Below are 21,435 nucleotides of genomic sequence, written 5' to 3'. Positions count from 1 at the left end.
TGAAACATCTTTCCACAATAAGCTCTTCGTTTGAATCGAGATTTGTTTATGAACCAAAGTGCGTGTGGCAAACGTCACAGAGTGCCTTTTGTTAATAAAATTGTTTAAAAATAACATTTACACGTGAGAGGTGTTTGCTTCGTGTGTCCATTTTTCGTGTTTTTGTTTTTGTAAAGCTGCCTCAACTTTTATGGCAGCCATATTTGAGAGAAATATTTGTTTTCTCACCTCAAACTCGGATTCTTCAACGTTCCATTTATTTAGCTTTGTTCTACCACCTTTATAGATGTGCTAAAAGTGCGTTTTAGGATTGAGCTTTTATGGGTTTTAAAAAAAATATGCGTGAATATTCTGCGTATGTAATGGTCCATGTCGCCTCCGAATCTCGGCTCGAATTTCGGTTAATTATAAGGGAGAACCGCTGCAACGGTCAACAAAAGGGTCTCCACAGAGCCAACGTTACAATTATACACAATTTCGAAAAGCGATTTGGTCCTTCATTGGCCGCATTAAATGCCCCGATCTTTTTAAAAAGTGCGGTCAACGGACAAAAGATGGGCGTGCCAATTTTTTTGGTAAAAGCTTTCAAGCGGCTCTTATTTTCTATGAAAAATGACTGTCGATTCCGTATTTGCTGTGTCATTATTAGACTCAGGTTTGGGAAAAAATAACATACATTAACCTGTGTTTCTAGTTATATTCTACCTGTAATGAAAATGATTATACGTGTCGACTTTGCGGTCAACTCGGCTGTTATGTAATGTGGAATATGAGAGCTTTAAACGACGTTTATTATATTAATTTATTAATAAACTGTTTCACAGAACTTTTATTATATATTTTTTATCTATATTATATAGCCTCTCTTAAAACGTTTAAAATTGACCATCCCTCAGATAATCGATTATATTCAATATATTTACTATTGATTATTATATTGAAAAATTGTCACTTTGTGTTAGTTATTAATTTATATTCATTGAATATGTGACATGTTCATGTGCACATGCACTTACACGTGCGCACTTGGGCTTCGGTTGAAAATCGAACCATAATTATCGGATGATTTACGAAGCCAAAATTTTGCGAATCATGTTTTACGATCAATTAAAAGAAAAAAAACAACTACCGTTGTAGAATGTGCCTTTTTAAATTTCCGTCTTTCTGAAAACCGATATCTGAATAATTATTAAAAGTTGTGGGTTGTGTTGGATTCTATTCCTAAATATGTTTATAATAAAATTTAATTTACCATGACACTTGCTAGTTCATTTTCTCTTGAAACAAAAGAATTTTTAATGGAACTAAAAATTATGATATAAGTAATACATTTTGGTATGTTCTCTTCATCATTTCCTGATTATAATGACTCTTTTTAGAGTATACAAAAAACTCGTACGTACACTTACATTCAATATGCACTACATGAAATGCAGATGCAACAACAGTTCTCATGAGTACATAATTCACAGAAGACAGAAATACGGCTCGTAGGTATCCCGAGATTTCTAATTACCCGCCATGGTGATATATTAATACGGCAAACCTTATGATGCGTTCGCACTACCGTGCCACCTTAAATATTTAATTTAATATTGAAATGTATTATAATGACAACCCTAATACATTTAATGGATAAAGATAATGCCACGAAAATATAATTTAATTTTAACTTCAGACTTTAGACAACTTTGCAAGTAAGTTTTAATAACGCTAACCTCATTCTTGACTTTTATTATATTTATTCCACAACCGCAGAGATACGTAAACGCAAATGGTAGTAAAATTCGAAAGGCAGGCATCGTCACATATGGATATGACTGATACAAACCACACAATAATTAAGTCAGCAATTGTTCATGAAACAGCACTTGTAGCAAATTTAGTTTCGTAGACATTTTAGAGCAGCATATAATTTCTCTAATCAGTTAAATAATATTTTTGCTTAAAAATACATATTTTATATATAGTGTGAATCGGTATTATTATATTTATAATTATGAAATTAAATATGCATAAAATCGGGATTTTAAAACTTACTTACGTTTAACATAAAAAAACTTGAAAAATTACGCTTCAAACTAATTAAATACATTTTTTTTCATTAAATTTTAATGAATGTTGTTGTAACTAGAGTTCTTGAATTTGCATGAGTCTTAGGAAAAAAACATAACGGTACTATGTATTTTATTTTGGTTAAAAATGAGTACATCTGTTATATTATAAAAAAATAAAAAATCAGAAAAAATGTCTGAAATAGTGCATCAGAATAAGTTTTCAATTAAATTAAAAATAACATCATATCAGAATTTGCCATAATATTGCGAGCGCTTCAAAAGGACTATGGGAAGTAAATGCATCTGCTAACAACATCTCGACATATTTAATAAAACGATGGTGTTAATCTCTTAAATAATGAATAGCTAATATTTTACATAATTATGTATATATTATAACACTCTATTAGGGACATTTGCGATATAAATGCATTTTGTCGGCAAAGTTTTATTAACAAGTCCTTGACAGTGATTCATTAAGTTATAAACTTTTAAAAGCGGTAGCAAAGTAAGACCTTATCATAAACGTCTTACTTTTCTTAATATCATAATGAGAAAGCCGCCGGTTTATTGCCTTATTGACATAGATTTGTCACGCTAAACATTTTTACGAAAGCTTTTATTATCGGAACGTCTTGTTTATCTGAATGCAAAGTCTGTGGCAAATTTTCATTGTTGAGTTGTCTCCAACAAGTCAAAAGAGTGCACAGCGATTGTGAACAAGAACTCAATACAAAACGACACCAATTCTATAAACTCATAAATTCTCGTATACAACGGGCTGACGAAATCTTCTGTGTGCATTCAATATCAGTATACATATTTATACCCGTAGATAATTTTACCTATTTTTTGTGAAAGAATAAAACAGTAAATACCACAAACCCAAGTCCAAAATCGTGATAAAAGGCCGATCATCAACGTCGGTTAATCACGAAGATAAATTTCTGATTTGTTAAATAATTTTATATACGCACTTTACACTCTAAACGGCAGGGCTGTCGAACGTATTCGTCTATGATTTATTATTATAAAAAAAATGATCGGCGCCGAGATTAGATGGATGAAATCGTTGCCTAGACTGAGAGGCAACCCTAAAATTATGGATAAAAATCGTGATGACCTCTACTTAGGGAGATGCTGTGAACTATCACAGGTGCTTCGGTAATTTTACTATACCACTAGGTATTTTTCACGACCTTTGTCCTTGGAGGATTTTTCATTTTCAACTTAATTACACACCAAAACAACAATTTTACTGGACGTTCGATATTATATCATGTGTGAATGTTTAAAAGCATCGTGAATAATCTTGAACTCATAGAGAGTGATGGAAAAAATCATATATGTAATTTTATATATGAAAATATGATTTGAAAGAAACCAGATAATATGTTAATGAGAACTAAACATTTGCGAGCACCGTTAAAATCTGTATCACAACATCATATGGCGCGGTTCTTAAACTTTGTTATATTACAATACTTGTTATGTTATTAATATTACAATTTGAAAGTTTTTATCCGCATGTAATTACTATACAATTGAACTTTTAATTATTATTATTATTTTAATGGTAGTTTTTATATTATGATAGAACTAAATATTCATATTAGATGTTTTGTTTTAGTAATCATCGATTTTGATGTTAAGTAGCTATCAATATCTTTACTAAAATATCAAAAAATATAAAGAAACCCCTTACATTGTTCGAACAAATCTTGCGTCTTTTCCGCTCGTCGATATCACACGCGCCGCATTGTCCCATTTTACCTGTTGCACAAAACTGCCTATGAAACAGGTAGAAGATAGACGACTTCCTATCGCCATTGCCAAGTCAACAATGCTCTTCACCGTTATGTTTAAATTAACTTCGAATGCACACAAAGCCTTCGGTGGTACCACAAAAACTCAGTATGTGGATAAACAATTTTTTGCACTGCTCGCAAAGTGGTATCCTTTGTTCGACCACCTTTCTTCTTTCTATTCAACTATTATTTTCGCTTAGTGTAATCCGTACATGTTTAAATGTTGAACCAAAGGGTTATCCTCATTAAATGCCATCTAATCCGTTGGATATACAATGCAGATCTTCGTGCTTGTCGTCGTTTAATTAAAGTTTGTCGTAGGTATTCGTAGAACAAACCGTGGAGGCTAAATGTGCATAATGTATAAGACAAATCATGATTGTCTTCGACGGCAGCTCCGTTTAGTTTAAACGGACGAGTAATTTGCAAGATCATCTTGAGGTTAATTGGCTAACGTTTGATTGTGGATATGTAATTGTGTGTATACACATACGTATTATATGTGGACATCTATACTATGATACAATTATTATTGCGAAACGATTCAGATGCTCTATAATTGTAAAATGTATATAGTCGTGGTTGTTTTTATGGGCAATGATTTTGGAACAACAATTTTTATTATACATACATAATTTTAGAATAATATTTTCTATGGAGATAAATCAATAATTAAATTAAATTAATTACAATAATTGAACTTAACATAAAAATGCTGAATGGTATAAATTCAGTATTGAGATCAAAGATTGAAGCAGTTCTTTAGTCGCTCTTTACCTTTTTGTACTGTAACAATGACTTATCAATGTCAGTAATACATTTTAACGAAATATAAAATAAGCATTATATTTTTTTAAACGTAACCCTTAATTAATATATATTTAGGTAATGTTTATAATATATTATTGTAAAATAGCAATCTATAACTTACATATTTATTATAAAAAAATATACCAAGACATCAATACCCTTCAGTAGATGTATAAAGTAAGAGAATAAGTGTCGCGTGTCGGAACGAGGTTGGCGTTCAATTAGGCTTTGAAAGCTCGAAGCTTACGGCCGATTGTTTCGAGTTTTTTTACCATAAAGCTCGCAGCGTATAACAATGGCCTCGTTGAGCTGATACGTGAAAAAGGAGACCGCGGAATTCCAATACATAATATAGGAGAGCGAAAAAAGTATGCCCGCAAAAACTTGTCAAGCGAAATATTCGAAATAATGGGCACGTGCGATTAGGGTTGCTGAAAATATTAATAAATCGATGCTAAAAGTTCAATTATACGAAATCCATGACTTCGGTAGACGAAAATTGCATTTCGCGGAACAATCGCGGTCTGGTCATAAATCGTTGTGAATGAAATTTATGACTCGAACGAGTACACTAGGTAGCCGACTCGGTTATGTTATAACTCATCTTCGAAATTTAATTGTATCGATCTTATCGATTCCGAGATGAGGCATCCCTAAAATGGAAGCTGCATACTGGTCAACCAGGTTCCTGTGCAAGCCAAGCGTGAAAACTATGGTTTTGTTACAGCGCATTATTGACTGCGCCCTGATCAGATTGCTCTTGTGCACACAAGGAATTCAAGAACTCGTTAAAAGTGTTTGAAGACCGAAATTACTCATATTTAACTAGGATGATGATACCTAACAAGTGGTATATAGGTACATATGTATCATTCTTGTGTAACGGTGACATGCAATACTTTATTTGAAGAGTATAGAACCAAAGTTAGCAATCTTAATTATGTTTAGATATAAACTAATATATAATTGGAAATATAGATAAATTATCGTATATCTCCACTTTTGGTTGAACATTACTCTGATACATATGGTATGAAAATCTCACATCCCCAAGATATTAAAAGTTTTTTTGCGGCATAATTTTTTGGAGTATGACGTGTATTGCTATGAGAAAATGAAATAAAAACGAGCCACATATAATACATACATAAAAATACTTACCATTCAGTTTTATATCCTTCATGTAAAGTTAACTATTATGGAAATCGATTATTTACATCTGTAATCATCGATGTTCGTTGGGGAATCAAATGTGCTTAAAATACTTATCATATCAGAATTATAAATGAAAACATTTATTGTTATAAAGGTTTGAAAACACAGGAGCATTCGAGACAACGCAAAAACAGGAACCAGACTCCATATCTCCTTATTGGGTACCAATCGATGACACATTCAAATGCATCGCATTTTTTTGACGAACATCTGCAATATTTTCTCTAATTTCTTCATCAAAGGTCAACTTTTGAAAAGCAATCAACTTCGTCACCTTCGACGACGTTAATAAATAATTTATAAGATATAAAAATCACATTAAACTTATTATCATATATATGTAAATTTTTAACGGCCATTATTCTATAGAAGTTTTGATTCACACTTATGTTTATCTACGAAGAGAAGCAATTAGAGTCCATACGTGTTCGTTAGCGGCTGCTTGTTTAATAAGAAATTATAAATTTAATTGATTTTTATTTACGAAAATATATTTTTTTGGTTATAAAAGAGTAAAATTTATAACTCTAAGGATGTGGTTAAAAAGAGTGGTTTATTCAATACAAGAAAAATAAAAAATACTATTGTGAAGAAGAAGTCATAAAGTGAATAATAAATATACTAAATGTAGGATGTTATTCGTAATAATTCATTTTAAGAAGTAGTATTGTTGATTTTTAATATCCAAGATTCTGAGCACGCTTGCGATAGATACGAATCTAGATTCAGGGGAAAAGGAGAATAACTCGTTGTAAAATTAAGTAACATGGGTATTAAAACTGTAATATAATAATTCTCAAGTGGAACACTTGGAAGTTACTTCAATAAATAATTCATTAAAAATTCAGTTACAAGCTTTCCAAATACCATATTTTTTTATAAATATAATAAAAAATATTATTCTATTTGATATTTGCAATAAATGGCTTCAAATACGAAAAATGTAAAAATCGTTGTACATATACATATGTCGATCTTTCACTGTTTTGAGGTACCCCAGATAGTCATATATTATATTTACATATGTAACTGAAGAAATAATAAATATTTTTTATAATTATAATACATATATTTAAAAAAAATTGATTTAATGTAAATGATTTCTATTGAAAATAAAATTAATAAATTAAAGAGTGCCAAATAAATAAACATAACAAAAAATATTTAATATTAAATTTATAAAAAAATATTGAGAGCCTCTGAATTGATTTCAAAAAATCCACAAAAGCCAAATAACATATAAAAAAACATAAAATAAATTAACGAAATTTAATAGTACAAAAGTGTTAAAATAAAGTATTAAAACATACTAACACAAAAAAGTAGTAAAATAAAACAAAGCCAAATAACGTTGAGAATCACTGATACTTTTCTTTAATTTACCATAAATCTAATATAAAATAATAATCAATAAGCAACAACAGAAATAATTATGGTAAAATACGTAAAATTAGCTCACTCCCAGGTACTAACAAATTAACAAATATGTATAAATTAACTCGCGATTCAAAGGGTTAACCATCGATTAAAGACATTATACTTAGTAAACTCATAAGGATCACATATATTTTTGTAGTGAGGGTACGTTTAATTCGATGGGTTAGCTAAGTTGGATCGGTAATCTTTATTACTTTGGGTTGTTCAAGCTTATTATGAGAACAACCGTTTTGTGATGATGATTCATATAGTTCGGTCAAATTGATCTGTAAATTTAATTTCGGGCAACTGAATACACACTGAAAATAAAATTACTTGACAGACCTCGTTAGAACGCTAGAAAAATGTAGAAGCAGTATCTATGTAGCAATCATCAAGTGTAAAAAATTGCTATTAAAAGGTACAGCATTGTATACAAATTTTATCGAAATGTTAACAAATTTTGGATGATTTAAAGATACACTCACAGAACATTAGTCATATGATATTGTATGCCATATTTTCCTCATTATTTTAATGTCATGTCATATATGTACAATAGTTAATCCACATTAACATAACACTGAAGGAACGAATCTAGACATTTAATAAGTTTATCTTTATGTGTATTATGTTATACGAGTATGTACATACATTATTGCGATTGGCCTTATCTTGAATATGGTAATTTGGTTGACAATATTGATTCATATCTTGTATCAATGTTTCTTAATTTATATTGTATACTAAAGTTAATGTTTCCAGTTTGTTATTTAATTTTAAGAAAAATAATAAATAAAAACTTTCATTTGATTCATAATTTTGAAATATTCTCTATGGATTGTTGTGACGAAAAGAAGAAACATTCCATTTGATTCAGCACCTGGTGCAAAAAAATGAATACCCGCAAGGAAATCGCATTATAAAATACAAAAATCAAATATATACCTGCGATATAATATTATAAAAGAGCAATTAACTCAAAACTAAACATAACAAATTTATAAATCAAATGAATCAAATGAAAATTGTTGTTTGTTATTTTTCTTGTATATAATAAAATGTACAATTTTTAACGTAGTGCTTCAATATCCGCGATTCAATCCTCATATATAAATATCTTTGGAAGAACAACGTGTCTGCAACATCGTCGGCCTAGGATTGTTGCGATGAAAAGAATAAACATTCCATTCGATTCAGCACTTGGTGTATATCTAAGCCCAGCTAACAACTGTAATGTATAAATCTTACAGTGAATGTGAATTTTTCAGTGAAGTTATGTTTTCATTAGTAGAGTCCAAATAGAATTTCACCAATAGATATATATTTCTACTAGTGAAAATATAATTTAACCGATAGGCGCTAATATGCTGCTCTAAAATGTCAGTTGCAAAACGTCCAATTGCTGTTCTAACCCAAACCTAACCTAATAAAACTTATAAAACTAATTATATTCGTAAAACTTTCATGAGATCAAAAATAAAAACTAAGCCAACTCATCTCTCAGGGGAAAATAGGCGGAAGAAGAAGTACAGACAGACATCAAATCTCACATATTGCTCCATAGTTTGTCTGCGCGTGGATATTATACTATTTAAAAAAAAATATGATAGCTAACCTTACTGATATTACTACGGACGTATGATATGATAGTATTGGTCGAAGTGTAATCAAATCGAATTTTAGTCAATTTTATTGCTTTTGACGTAGATTTTTGACTTCTGAGAAGTGATAATTGTTTTTTGCGCTCTCCTATTGGTAGATATGCTTTATTTGATTCTCACCTTTTGTAAGTCGTAATATTGCTATTAAAAAGTCTCAATATGAACGTAACATTTTCGAGCGTTTCCACTGCGACGGTGACGGCATGATTTTATTGCTTTTATAGGGATTAATGAAATGGAAATATTCAAAAAACGACCACTGACTGGCAAACTTTTGCTTCCCCCCCCCCCTTTAAAAAAGCTGAAGTGACGTCCCTGGGCTCAATTGTCTCAATTAAAGCACTCTTGAAAATCAAAAACAAAAAGCATGTCAAGTTCGATCAAAAGTCAAGGAGCTCCTTACTGTTTTATTCAATTGTAGTAGCACTCTACACTACGAATGCTTACTATCTGCATAATGAACGTACGTGTTTATATTTCACTACTAATAAGGACATTTTCGTCTACTTTGTATAATGAAAAAAAAACAAAATTTTAAATATCATATTTTTGTCTTGGGGTGTTTATATATGTGTTTAATTTAACTTATTATAGCACATTAGAAGTAGTTAGTTAAATTTACCAATGTATTTCTGTTAGTCATGTTATATGTATGATACGGTATGTGTTATTAGCAGTCATTGATAATTATCTGATTTTTAATTTACAGTTATGAGGCTAGCAACCCGAGCCGTAAAGTAGGTGAGACGTTATCTGAGATCCCTGAAATGTCACTTATATGGTGCAGCGAGTATTCTGGCTCGTGCACTCGGGGGCGAAAGAAACAGACGCGAGCCTGCGCATGCGCTAAAGCGAGATAAATGCAACGCGGAGAAAAAAACGCATCTTAAATCATAGTTAGAAATTATTTATTTTCTTCCTGCAACGTGTTCTGGTATAGAAAAGGCTTTATTTAATAATTTGACGTTATTTATTATAAGCCGATTATTTATTTTTTACAGACTTTTTATTACTGTAATATTGCTTATTTGTTAGAAATAATAATGCGCTGAGCAATTAATATTTAAAATATAATTATTTTCATACATTGTAAAAAGTAAAATTGATTTGATTAGGATTGCCGTACGTGCTTGAAAATGTATGATTAAATAGCGCTTATGTACATGATCATTAAGTTCATGTAGTGTGTTTGTATGAAGTAGCGCTTAAGTCGTTCTGTCTACGCACAACGCTGACCAATGAAGTGTACAACTGGTTGGCACTTCTCGGTTCAGTTGATATCTATCGTTTGTAGAGTGAGGGTGTCTCGTGCGTTTCGCTCGCATAAACAATTTGAGAATCGCGTGTTTAGTTTTGAACCGCCATATTTGACGTTTCGCAATCAAAACAAAAAGTGTATTTTAATCGGCGCGACAATAAGGCGTCGTTTGTTGGCCATTACCCGTTCGGAGGGAGATTAAATAAATAAATTGTGTTTTATCGACTGGATTGTTTTTTCTCATCGGGCGCAATGATTCGAAGGGGCATCGATCGTAAGGATTTTCGGTGATCGATGGAAGATGGAAGAAGGATCTATGTCCCGGAGGAGCAGGGGATCCTGCAGGATGAGGTGGTGCGTTCGGCTGATCTCCGTGCTGTACTGCGTGGCGCTGGCTACGGCAGGGATCATGGGCGACGAGTGCGACTGGACTGGAAGGTAAACATTGACCAAACTTTCTCTTTATCGCACGCGATATATCAAACAAACGCAAAAACACACTATTGTTCCGCAAGAAAAAAAACAGTGACGGTAAATATGTTTGAACGCCCGCCGCGGGGTTGAAAATTGCGTTCTAAATATCATGTACATATACATACATATGTGTATATACTACATACATATATAAAAGAAAGGGAGATTAATTATTTAAATAATGAATAAATAAATCATCAGTTACGAAAAAATAACAATAGTGCTCGACGATTTTTTAGTATGGCAACCCTGATTTTTGGCGCCAAATCTTATGCACCCCCATATACGTTTTGATTTATTTATTTACATACAGTTATAAATTAAATGCGCTATAAATATATAAAGTCTAAAATATTTTATTTTGGGATTGTTTTAGAACACCCCTTTTTATATTTTTAAATGCATATTTATGCTTCATAAATAAGTACTGGACACTAATCTATAGTTTAACGCTCATTAAAACTATTTTATCCTAAATTTATTGATTGAGTTCATCAGTAACAACAGTTGGCTTTCCATTTGTCTCTTCATAATGACACTATTCTTATTTTAAATTTACAACATCATTGCCGTACACAGAAATAATTAACGATGAATTTAACGGCTTTTCACGATCAGTGGTATAAGTCAATAACTAACATCTGAAAAACCTGGGCTAGAATTCCACGTGAACCCTAATGTTTTTCAATTTCCATCCTATCTAAGAGATCGGAATTAGTGATTTTTATCTAGTTTTAATATTCCGATCTTCGGTTCGATGGTATACGATGATCCGAACGGTTTTCTTAGATTTTCCTTGTCTCACGGATCACTATCGTGATGAATAATTAAAAAAAATATTATTTAGGTCGTGCATAATGACTGTATATTTTTTTAATTCAGTCTATGTCTTACTTGTACTTATATGTGTTGAATAACCCGCTGTAAAGCATAAGCTAAAAAGCAAAATAAGCTCTTTTAAATATCTGGAATTTCTGGATCTGTTGCAATATTTTGTTGCCACCACATTCCAAGTGTATTGTCTACAGCAGGAAACACAATGTGGATGTCTGTAATTATTCATTATCTATTTACACTTGAATGAATATTACCATGGATACGACATGAATGATGTCTTCTACTTAATGGTATATAATTGACAGACCTTTGTTCCTGGAAACGCTGAACCAAAGACAATATTTCTGGTTTTGAAGAAGAACATCTTTTGCGAAGTTAAGTTTAGTGTTATTCCGGCAAATATTTACATTTACCGAACATCTACTTTTAGGATCTTAAATAAAAATAAAATAATTACTATTCATGAAAAAAATAACTGATATTAAATTTATAAAGTGACTTTTGGCATGATCAGTACTTAGCATCAAATACGATGTTGTTAAGTTTATTACTTACCCGTCAAATTTACCTGATTTGAGATTGATAGTATTATATTTTTTTAAATTCAATAGCTTCTTTATTTGTTAATAAGTTATATGTATAATTTTTGGGTGTAATACATTTTTATATTATTAAGTACCTAAAGTAGTTTCAGTTTCTTAAAATTATTTTCTTAGTCTCTGAGGTTTTTGTTTTTGAGGATTCAGATCACATTACTAGTATCATAGTTTGATCACAGCACTTATTTACGGCTCAACTTAATTTTGAGCTCTTTATTAACACTTTCACCCTATCATCATTTATACATGAACTGTGCCTGGTACAATTCTGGTACACTAAACCGTTATACAAGTAAGGACCGCACCTTACTTTTTCGCCATAAAATGTAGTGAAATCTTTAGTTGCAAGACATGTAAAATAGCAATAACATATTTTATTATATTTAGCAATAAAAATTCTATCTCCCACTTTTAATAATTATTTATTGTTTTTAATATAATATATTAGACATGATTCGCTTACAATTCATGTGGAAATATTTCGTTTTGACTCTAATCTCGCCGTATAATTAAATTAGTCACGGTAATGAAAAAATATATTCTGCAAAATTACAATACCAATAAATATGGATTATGTGGCATGTGTAATATTTTGCAAAAACTCGTTTTGGGATTTAGAAGTATTTAAATATTTATATGGGCGATTTTGGACAAGTCGCATATCACAAAATACCGAGAAGGATTTTGCGGCATTTCGAGGATAATCCTGGCAGGTAAAATGCACTTGTGCGCTTCCTGTGGGTCAGGTAGATCTTTGCTTGGGTGCTCCTTTTCAAGTCGGGTGAGATAATTTATCATAAAGTTTTTATAGTATACCTGTTAAAAATACTTTTACATAGTCGGATCATATTCAGCAAATTATCACACAATCTGAGTATTTATTATATGTATATAAATGGTGTTTTATATTTTAATACGCACAACGCCATTAGTCGGTTAATTGAAATATTTGTAACGGTATAATCTAGGGAAATTATGCGTCGTTCTCTGGGATTATGTTTAGTCGCCACGGGGTATATTATAAACAACATAATGCTCTCGGACATTGTTGTGTATGTACAACGTACAGTACACATAAATGGATGTTTGCAAAAAATAAATCGATTCGAACCAGTTATCATCGTCATTGTGCACGAGCTCGAGCTGGAATGCCATTATGGGAATTATGTAAGTTTGGTGGGCACATTAACATAAATTCGACATATCAGATTTGAATAACATTTTCGTTAATTGTTATGTTTCGGATGAAGGAGGATTGGATGCAAGATCGCCTTCTCTTTTGTGCCTTTGGCTGAATCTTGGCAACAGTCAAAACTTGAGAATTGAGCATGCAACGCCAATTATGATAGGAATGCGCACTATATGTATATTTTACGGTCAAAGACCGTAACTGGGTTAAGATTTACAAATTTAAACCATAAGACATGAATATGTTAACTGATGTTTTTGTCGAAATAATAATAATATTCATAATTTACTGATTTTTATGTACCTACATACATCAAAGATGAAAATATATATCTGTTTTTACATGTCAATTTAAAAATGTTTGTTACCCCTGACTAATATTATGTCTTATATCGAATGACTCGAGATCGCGAATAAAAAATGGTCAGTAATCGGGCCTCCAAAAAGGGATCAAAATTGCTCGCGGGTTTCATATGTATAGCATAATAAAGGCACTCATCGAACTCCAATTTCAATTGGTAAGGTTAAAAAAGAATGCCTTTTGTGTTTCTCAAATGTTCGTGTTGGTATTTATAAAATTAAACTTACACACACATTCGCCACACGTCAACCGCAGTCCTTATCTCGTATCGTATCGGATATTTCGAAATCGCATTTTTCCTATGTGAACTCCTTCCAGCATCCATCGACCGCTTATCCTTATCTCGGCGCGATAAAGTCAAAAAACTTTGGTCAAATAAAACAAAAACAGATTAACGGTCTGCGGTAAACGTAACTTCCCATGGTTCGTTGGTCATAACCGCGTTGTTATTTCATACCATTTTATTTGGTACTGCGGTTTTTTTTCACACCGACCACAATCGGCTCAGATAGATTAGAAATAGCGCAGATTTAGATATTGGACTTTTTCTACGCGTAATCGTTTCAATTTGCGATTCGGAGAAATTGGATTGGAAACATGTGCGGGCCACTTTTGAATAGTATGTATTAGAAAAACATGGGCTGTCTCCGTCTATGTTTTTTTTTTAGAAAAAGGAAACTGTCTCCTATATGGTTTTTGCACGTCTGCGCCAATTTGTACAATAAAAAAGTCACGCTCCTTATTGAAACGCCATCATTCTCAATTGGTGCAATCATATCGTTTGACCCAGCGAACGCAGCGGTTCAATTAGCTCGATGAAAGCTCTGATAAATTTGAGAAACGCTCGCCGGGTTTAGGACGGTTTTCTAGCTTCATAAACTTTAGATATATTTAAAATATTCAATAGTACTTTAAATCAATTCTCTAGCTATGACACTAAAGAAAAACAATGGACGATTCTATTGATAAAATAAATTTAAACTATAAATCTTAAGGAAAAGGTAGAATTATAAAATAAAATTAACATTTATGTTCTCTATTACTGCAATAAAAAAAAAACATTTTGCAAAAAATATAAACATTTTTTTATGTAGCGATTTTTATAATAATTCATTATTAACGCCAACCCAACTTTGATTTTAAAGTAAATTAAAAATAACTGTATAAATTACAATTTAAAAAAATAGTGATTTTAGGCTTTTTGTAGTGATTATTTAAGCGAGACTTTACCTTCTTTATTTAAAAAAATCTAGATTTACAATCAAGAAGCTAAGTAATATGTACTATATATCATTCAGACAGACAATCTTATCTTTGTGACAGTGTTATTTTAAAGGTACTGTTGGTACCAAAGAGATGCTATTTTATTAACATGTTGAAAAGCCTACATGATTTTATTAAATTTTTTCTCGGTAAAAAGCAGACAGTATTTTTTTCTTCTTTCAAATATAATATAATACGTATAAAATGGTTTTCCATTTCACATGAGCTTGCATCTTTGTGGCAAGTGTTTTGTACAGTGTTATTATTAAAGGTACTGTCGATACCAAAGAGATGCTATTTTATTAACACGTCGAAAAGACTACGTAATTTTATTAAGTTTACCTCGGTAAAAACCAGAAAGTATTTTTTTTCTTCTTTCCTATATAATTCGTATAGAATGGTTTTCAATTTCACATATGAGTGCATCTTTGTGGCAAGTCTTTTGTACAGTGTTATTATTGATAGTACGTTGAAACGAATATAAACACGTTGAAAAGCTTACATAGTTTTATTAAGCTTTTCTCGATAAAAACCAGAATGTAAATTAATCTTATTTTCTATATAACAGGGCTGCCCAACCTTTTAGTAAAGGCATTCTATTTCTTTGTATAAAAAATCATCGTAATCTACCAATATGCAAGGGGTAAATAATATATTTTTTTATAAGTTCACAAATAAAAAATGCTCACTAGATAAAAACAACAATTTAAAATAATATCATATAAAAAATAGAAGCATTGTAAATACTATTAGATAAAATATTATTAATGAGGTCTGTCCAGATTTAGCAATAATTTTAAAGTCAGGATGTACGATGAAATAAATAATCGTCAACATTGGTCAATATGTTCATCACTCATAAAATTTCGTATATCCGATTTTGTAATGACAGAAAATACAAATTCAGCCAAATATGTAGTGCCATTTGTAACGATTAGGTATTTATCTTTAGCGTATTTCCAATACAATATTTTGATTTGAAATATAAATCATTCTGAAGTTTGATTATTACCAATTCTACTGTTCATTCTGATTTACTTTACATATTGTAAAGATTTGACTCGCGATTTCTTCTATGATGCTATGATGAATTTGAAAAAATAGTGTGATATTTTCAATATTTTCAAAATCTTCGAATCTTGTTTTAAATTGCTTCTCAACATTATAATTTCGAAGATCATTATATTTGGGTCGAATTGAGTTATGTCAGGATATAATCTTTGCGTATTTCAGCATTTTTTGGATATTTTGTTTCATATTGGTAATGAATTATCTGAAAACGTCGTTCAACATTTCCTTTTTTGCATAATGTAAACTAAACCATTTTCTTGGTAATGATATGTATATAACTCATCTAAAAATATTTTTGAAAATTACTTTTTACAATTACTTGGTAAATATTGAATTCAATAATAATTAGAAAGGCTCTTAACCCTTTCACCGCGGCCGTATAATTATACAATCAACGTCAGTGCGCGGTGAAATTTTTTTAATGAATTACAAATTTAGTTTTTTTGAACTTCAACACATTGTTTTACTTCATAAAAGGGAATAAATATGTCAATTTACATCTGAAGTATTTTTTATATTAATGAAAATTGTATAGATCCGCGGTGAAAAGGTTAATAGAAAAACACATGATAAGGATATTTAAACGTCTTACATTTGAGTATATCTTTTGAGATAATGTAATCTAATGTACACACGATCAATGTATGTACGTACACGCCAACTCAAGTATTGCACTTTTACGCACGCTAAAACAATGTTATAAACAGCATTGAATAGAGAACGTCGCGTCTGCTCTATAAGTGGCCAGCGAACAAATAAGAAATTAGTTAGCTACTAGCCAATTACTACGACAAAAAATATGTTCAGGAGCATAGCATAGCCAATACTTCAGTTGTGTTACAGATATATTCATGTTGCATTTGTTATAATAAGTACATTTTAAGATGGAGCAAAGATGCAGCGATTGACTTTAGAATGGTTTTCAGTTTCACATATTCTTAGATTAAAACATGCAAATCATATTTCAGAATATTATGTATTTAGGTTAACGGTTTAAAGGTTGTAGATCATTATACTATAAGCATCCATCATTTATATTTATGTCTATTTTTATTACGCCTGTACAATTTTATTGCCCGCATGAGCGTACGTATGTATGTTTGTAGGTATGTCTACCAATCGCAAAAAGGTTGATTCTATCAAATCGCCAATCGCATAAATTCATACGTTGTTTAACTCGGACATGATCCCGGTGGTTGGACAGGTCCCTGGTTCGATTCCCACGCGTTTTGTCCGCCCACGTGTGTTCTCCTCCTACTCCTACTCGCTCCGAGAGATCGTGCTCTCGTTGACTCGGAACACTTCGACGACCACTCAAGGAGTCGTGTCAACCTCTCCTGTGCCGTGGATGGCACTATTGTCATCTCTCATCTTCTCGGCGCTTTTCACGCTTTTAACGGCCGGTTTCTTCTCTATCTATAATAGGTTTTTTCTCGTCTCGCGTCTCGAGAGTTGCGCAAACGTGTAATTTAGGAATGTCTTTCTCTTGACGCCTTTTTTCCTCGCTCACCAAAAGCACCGCTCGATTTACGACCGTTTCGTGTTTTATTGCCCAGGTGAAGTTTTTCCAATACGGCATCATACGATAAGAACAATTAACTGTTGTTTGACTTATCGCGTGTGTCATGCGAGCGGTCTTCCGTAGGATGCGAATCGTGATCGTATGTTTGTGCCGAATATTTATTTAATAAGAACAGACCAACATGCAGGGCTTGCGTTTCTCCATAAGTGCGTAGTCGACGAATGCATTGGTGTCATAATAATATTATGATTGATAATTGTGTAGCGTCGGCTCGACGACAACACATTCGTTTCCCAAGGGGGTGTAGTGTTATACTCAATCAGGAAGGAAGTACTTGTGACCCATTTGCTTAATGGCAGGTACGGTGGCGATGATCGGAACCAGTTGGCGTTTGATCGTTTGCACTGAGAGCCCTAAAACAGTATGCTGATCTCTAAGACCAGAAAAACTGCGACTTTCATATATTTATCTGTGTACATGGAAATTTGAAATGTAACCCTTGCAAGAATGCCAAACTTTTGAGGATTGAAATTTACCTATGAAGGCTTATGACACAGACATATTTTATTTATTTATTAAAATTAGGACCCTCGTAACTTGACAGGTTAACCTAATGCGCCACGATGGCTAATATCATAAAAGGTATAACAATTTAAAAATATATATACATACACGTACTGAAGGGTTGTTAACTATGCCTTTACCAAAAAAAATACATATTCACTTTCATTTATACATCTGATGTAAATAAATAATGATTAGTATAGAAAAGTTGAAATCATATTATTGTACTAGCACCTGCCAGATAATTTATATTTTCACTGGTAACAATATATTCCTACTGGTGAACATGTATTCCGATATGATTTTACTGTAATGGCATATTTTAAAAAATATTTTCGGGATAGATTCGAGACTGTTTTTTCTAGTTTTTCTTTTAAGAATAACCACATGAAACTTAATGTACTATTTATTTATTTTGTTGCATTAAATCCAGTTGTCAAATTACTGATAATGCAATCAATAAAAACATTAAATTTATATACTTCAGTATGGGATTTAAACTCATCATAGACCACTGGTCTATCGTGCTTTAAAGCATCGATGTTTGAGCATAATGAAGCAATCATAGTGATAAACGCAGTAGGCAAATAATGCACACACAGAGCGTTGTCCTAATGCTTGCTCGTTTTTATTTTGATTATTCATCACGATATTCCTCTGTGGAATAGGAATATATGTTTTTAAATGATTTCTGTATATTTATAATGCGTCCAATCTAAATAATGCATGAAAACGATAAATTCAACTATCATACTTCTGCGGGCTAAATAAAAATTGTGACATAAAATCATAGTTGTGTTCGATTATGGTACGTGGTGCGTCGTAGCCGAATTTAGAATGCGTTCACGAGGATATGAAAATTTAGCATACATTAAAGCGCCTCGGGGGATTCGAGAACATTATATATTAAACTTGACGAATAGGTAATTTGCCATTATTACGTTCCGTCTCGGGACAAGCTAGCAAGACAAGTGAGTAGCCGGGGCACGTATAGCAGTCCCAAAGGTGGGCGTTTGTTCGCTGGATGATAATATCGTAACAAAAGAGTAATGATACGGCTCAATGGCAATTTTAGGTATGTGACACACCTAAGCGGTCGTTTTAGTCCGAGACGAATACACTTATATTCGTCTTGGACGTAGAGAGCCGGTGTCACAATTACGCGGACCGGCTAGAACATTACAAATTATGGTAATCGAAAATTTATACTGTTTTATGGCTCAGAGACATAATATTATGTTGTACTAGAGACAACGGTTGTTGATTTTTTGGAATCGTTCGAGATTTTTTCATAAGTAAATGAAACGACATTGCGAGTGCGACCAATTGAATAATGGGACTCTGAACTGGAACGAAATTGTTAAGCATCCTGTGTTAAATTAATTATGGTTGTGATTAAAGCTACACATGTTTTCTTTTCATTATAATTTGCAGTTTTGTAAAAGCTATTATTTTATTTATAAATAATGTTTTTCACATAAATTATTGCTGGTGTGGGTTCAATTAATTGACGTGTTATACTGATATTTATTGTGATTTTTTCGAGCATAGGTTGAACTGTTATAATATAAACATATTTTAGGATATTATTTAATTGGCAAAAATAGTGAGGCACTCTATTTGTATACTTTAAACATATGTTGTATATAACGGAATACTTAATGTAGTCTGTTTTAAGTAACATGGATTTGCTATTATAATTTTTATTATATTTTTTACAGTATCACTTACAAAAACCTATATATACGCTTAACTAAATGTTTATGCAAAAATGATGTATTACGTTTAAAAGTAGTACAAAAAAAACTAGTTTGTATAATTACGTTCAAGTCTATGTTTGTTCTGATTTTTTTGTACATACACAAGCAATTTTTCATTAGCGTCAGTAGTTTTTTTTTTCTGTATTGCATAAGAAAACTTTACTCAAAAATTGTTCATTAATAAGTCATTAAGCGATCCCATTGTTTTATATTCACGGTCATTAACACGAAATATGGCACATGTTAAGAAACTCTAATTACCGATTATATCCATCGTCACATTTATAGTTTTATTGAAAAAAAAAGTACTGCTCTTCATGAAATTAATTCCATGTAATGTCGCCGATCACGCCAAGTATTGAAAAAAAGTAATCAGAATTAGCGTGAGGCTTACTTAATGGCCGTCGACGTCTCTGTGGCATCAGAAGTTGGTCATCATCATCATCAGTGACGGACAGTCAGGCCACTGACCATTTCGGCCTACCAATTGTTCCCACAAGATTGTTGTTAAAAATACCTTCATCTAACGGTCGATTTTATAAGATGAAAACCTGCGTTTATAAAAGAACCGAGAACCATATCGCATCTTAAAACCCTAATATGACCATACAATTAATCTAATTTTTAATTAACAAAAAAATTAACACATAAAATATATAAAATGTAAAATATATAAAAAACGGCATATAAAATGTCATTATTTTATATGCCGATTTTAATATCAATATCAAAAAATAACTTTTTGTAATTAATCATTCTAATATTATATATAAACCATACTTTAGCTTTAATTAATTCATATATCATGGTTTCTAATAATCAATCATAAAAAATAAATTAAAAAATATTATTGATTATGTTGTCAAAGCAAAAGTGTTGAAAGTCGATTATCAAAAAAAATTCATATATAAAAACTAATCGGAAATAAATTAATGATATATGTTTGTGTGTTTAGACATTATAATTATAAATTACGCTATCTTGTCTTTATGACAGAATTCTTGTAGAGCCTCAAGAGATTTTTAGCAACAATATTAATCATTTTAAGAATTAATTATTATAATTATATTATAGATTTATTCAAGTAGGCTTAAAAATTATCTTATAAATCTAATATAATTTATTAATATTAATTTGTATGAGTCATTCGAAATCATTATAACTAAATTTTATCGCCAACATTACCTTTAATATTTCGATGCATTTTTTGTGTTGTACGTAATAACAGTTATTTAATTTCGTATCAGAGACGAAATTATATATAAATCAAGTAATGTTCCGTCGATTTCGTAACGCCAGGTCATATTTCGGTTAATGGACCGGCTACAAGATTAATCTCACAATGACGGATCGGCGATGTATCTTTTTTTGGTGAACGTTCTCGTAATTTTTAGTATCTATTACGAACACAACTCGTATCACCAGAAGATCACGAAATAATTGGAAACAATTTGTGCCGACTCGAATATTTCGTTTGGTACATATTACATTATTATATTGTATTATGGAGAGGTATTTTTTAATACTACGGGACTTGTTGAGTCATTTACGAAATTGTTTTGTAAGCG

At 31.4% G+C, this 21,435-nt stretch overlaps 1 protein-coding gene and 1 long non-coding RNA gene across 2 annotated transcripts in view; one reads left to right on the top strand and one right to left on the bottom strand.

Moving 5' to 3' along the window:
- The first annotated feature begins 10,240 nt into the window (after positions 1-10,240).
- LOC148227159 (meteorin-like protein) overlaps positions 10,241-21,435 on the top strand; it is a 73,334-nt gene continuing 62,139 nt past the window's right edge. The window contains exon 1 of the mRNA XM_088201461.1: positions 10,241-10,666. Coding sequence (XP_088057587.1) covers positions 10,530-10,666 — 137 coding nt within the window. The 5' untranslated portion in view covers positions 10,241-10,529. The remainder of the gene's footprint in view (positions 10,667-21,435) is intronic.
- Positions 10,483-20,507, bottom strand: LOC148227160 (uncharacterized). The gene is made up of 2 exons (XR_015811910.1): positions 15,581-20,507; positions 10,483-15,507 (listed from the first exon to the last, which is right to left on the bottom strand). It is a non-coding gene; the product is annotated as an uncharacterized LOC148227160 (long non-coding RNA).

The sequence above is a fragment of the Plectrocnemia conspersa genome, unplaced genomic scaffold (genome assembly GCF_051122295.1).
Source record: "Plectrocnemia conspersa isolate PC_06_02 unplaced genomic scaffold, ASM5112229v1 ptg000013l, whole genome shotgun sequence".
NCBI classification, from domain to species: Eukaryota; Metazoa; Arthropoda; class Insecta; order Trichoptera; family Polycentropodidae; genus Plectrocnemia; species Plectrocnemia conspersa.
This window is presented reverse-complemented; position numbering and strand designations above follow the sequence as displayed.